We start from the raw sequence: 2959 nt of genomic DNA, 5'->3' as shown, positions 1-2959 counted from the left end.
CACAGAGGTAAAAACCAAAGTACTCAGACTACAGAGAAATGTTAAGATACAATGGAAAAAACTAACATATTCGTATGCTTTTGAGATAGATATTCGAGTACAGATCAAAATGCAAAGATACAATTTAAAAATACACAGCATATGATGCAAGAAAAGCCATTTCCATTTCAGAAAATCCATTGCAGGTTCACCTTTTTGTGAGATTATTCTTTTTTTTAACACGTAACTTCTGTGAAATGCCAAAAAACCATTCACATTTATTGAATATCAAACGATAAATCTGTAGTCTCGGGCAAGGTACCACTATTTCACAACAGACTTGTCACAGCATAGAAACCCACATGAGGTAAAAACCAGAGTACTTAGAGCACAAAATGCAGAGAGAAATATTAAGATACAATGTTAAAAACTAACACATTGATATACTTTTCATATAGATATTCAAAGATACAAGACACAACATATGGTGCAAGAAAAGCCCTTCCCATTTTTAGAAAAACCATTGTAGGCTCACCTTGTAGGCTTGTTATGAGACTAATTCCCAAAAACGCATATTAAATTTTATTGAATATTTCAGACCTCCTACACAACGACAGGGATTTGGATCTTTAAATTTCATTATCTTGCATAATAGACTTAATACACCATAGAAAACCCAAATGGAGGAAAAAACAATTTCTTCCTCAAATAGAATAAACCAGAGTCCTAGCTCCCTTCTGGGAAGTACTAGTAGTCTGTACACGCCCTAAAAGAATATATAAAACCAACTACAAAGAATAAGTTAAACCGTATCAATTCCTTGCTCTCCAAGTCTCACAAGTCCACACTCTCGAACTCTTGTGAAGCCGATACCCTCCTCTGAGCCTGAGCTGTAGGGTTTTTAAGACCTAGCTTGGCCATCTGAGACTCATCTTCCTCGACATTAACAACAACAGCATGATCAACATTATCCCCTCCAACAGGCTCTCCCTGAACCTTAGCAGAACCCCATCTCATGCCCTTCTTCTTCCCATCCAGATCTTCATAAAAATCAACAAACACACAGTGATGAACAATGCAGGCCAGTGCCAGGGCAACCCACTGAATGCAGAACAGAAAAAGGGAAAGAACTGCATCAAATTGAACCAGAGCTTTTCCCCCATAGTCGTTGGGGTTTGATGTAGTGGAAGGCCTGAGATGATTCAAGCACAAAGTGGTCTGTGTGAAGAGGACCAGGGCCTGGCAGCCCTGAAGAACCGCAGTAATGGCGGTCATCACAACTTGAAATGTGTAGCACCCGGACTCTGTTGAGGAAACGAATCCTGCTATCCCTGAGATGACTGTGAGCATGTCTATTACCAGCGACATCCATCCCCACCGGGTGGGAGACAATTTCAAGGAAAGCAATGTGATTATGGAAGCTGTTGATGTGGCCAACACAGTGTAATTCGTGCCCCTGAAGAGTTTTCGAGTATACAGAGCCGCACTTTCCCTTGCAGAAAGCTTTGACATCTTCTCGTCCAGTGCACTAATGCATCCAACACCCATTGAATCCTTTGTTCGATCTGCTTAGCTTCCAACAGATAATGTGGAGAACGATGCGCACGAATCAAGGGAATTAATGAGCAGAGAGCAATAGAACTGTGTTGAGGGGATTCGGGGGAATAGGTACTTTTGAACTGTGAGTGAAGTAGTGACCGTTGTGAAACGGCTATTTTTTGTGTCCGTTAGGTTGACTTACCCTCGGTGTAGCCGTTGGAAAGATTTGGATGGTTTGCCTCTAAAGGTTTTTAATATGTTATATTTTGTTTTTTATATCCACGCCATCGCTTGCGTTATCAATGGTAATTATTAAAAATAAAAGCCAAAAAAGAGCTTATTAATGCGTTTCATAAAAGCAATGTTGGTCCAGCTAGGTTGGGTTAACACCAATAACTATTAAAATATTTATAACGTTACATTTAACCCTTTATAATATTAACTAAATTATAATTTTATTTATTATTATTATCAATTATAAAAAAATAATATATAAATTAAACATATTTATATTAAATATTTAACAAGAAAAATATGTAATTTATTTTTATTTTTCTATAAATATGTTCATAAAATAATTTTTAAATCAATTTAGATCTATTTTAATTTTGAATATAGCAAGCTCTTAGAAAGATCAAATCTCAAATCTCTTTTCACTCTAAAAGAGATTTGATCCTAAAAGAAATTTGATCCTCTTATTGACAGATCTAGATTGATTTAATTATTAATTATATTTAATAATAAATATTAATTTTATATTTTTTTAATGTAATTTTACTAAGTTAGAATGTTTTATTGATAATTATAATTATTTTATTTTATTTTTGTTTTAATTTAATTTTAGTTTATTTTGACGACGTCAAAATGTTAAGCATTGCAACATCTCTATCATATTGAGTTAGAAAGTGCCTCACTCCACTTAAAAGGCAATAACCATTTTAAAAATAAATCTCAATCTTTGATTTATGACTTGTAAGAATATTTTAAAATTTGTTATCTAAGGTTAAATCTCTACCATCCATCTAATAATTATTGATAATTAATTAAATTTCTAAACGCCCTATTCTAAAATAAATACAATGTGAATATCTAGATTTCTTCCTCTCTATCTCTAACAAGTTTTACTTTGATTTTAAGTTCATTTAATTAAGTCAAGGCAAAGTGTTACTTGCACTAAGTATCTTTTCTTGGGTTTTAGTATTGTTTTTAATTAAAAATCATAATAGAGGATTTAATAATTTGTTGGGATTATTTGGATGAGGTTTAGGTTTAAATTAGATTGGTTATTATTATAATTACTAGGTTAGTGCGAACAACCCACAAGCTAGTGAAACTTATGACTTACTAAGGGTTGAGATATTTAGAGATACACTCATGAGGAAAGCTCCATTCAGGGGGCAGCCTACACTTCTAGCACTATCATAACCTACCAAAGCCTCAT

General features: G+C 33.9%; 1 protein-coding gene across 1 annotated transcript; it reads right to left on the bottom strand.

Moving 5' to 3' along the window:
- Nucleotides 1-532: 532 nt before the first annotated feature.
- Nucleotides 533-1634, bottom strand: LOC149196945 (uncharacterized). Its single transcript, XM_089403807.1, has one exon. The coding sequence runs from the start codon at nt 1525-1527 to the stop codon at nt 814-816; it is 714 nt and encodes a 237-aa protein (XP_089259933.1). The 5' UTR covers nt 1528-1634; the 3' UTR covers nt 533-813.
- Between the last annotated feature and the right edge of the window lie 1325 nt (nt 1635-2959).

This window comes from Pinus tabuliformis, chromosome 2_2 (assembly GCF_031772625.1).
Source record: "Pinus tabuliformis cultivar Carrire ecotype Pingquan chromosome 2_2, CPIR1, whole genome shotgun sequence".
Taxonomy (NCBI): Eukaryota; Viridiplantae; Streptophyta; class Pinopsida; order Pinales; family Pinaceae; genus Pinus; species Pinus tabuliformis.
The sequence above is the reverse complement of the archived record's forward strand: the minus strand, read 5'-3'. Positions and strand labels throughout refer to the sequence as shown.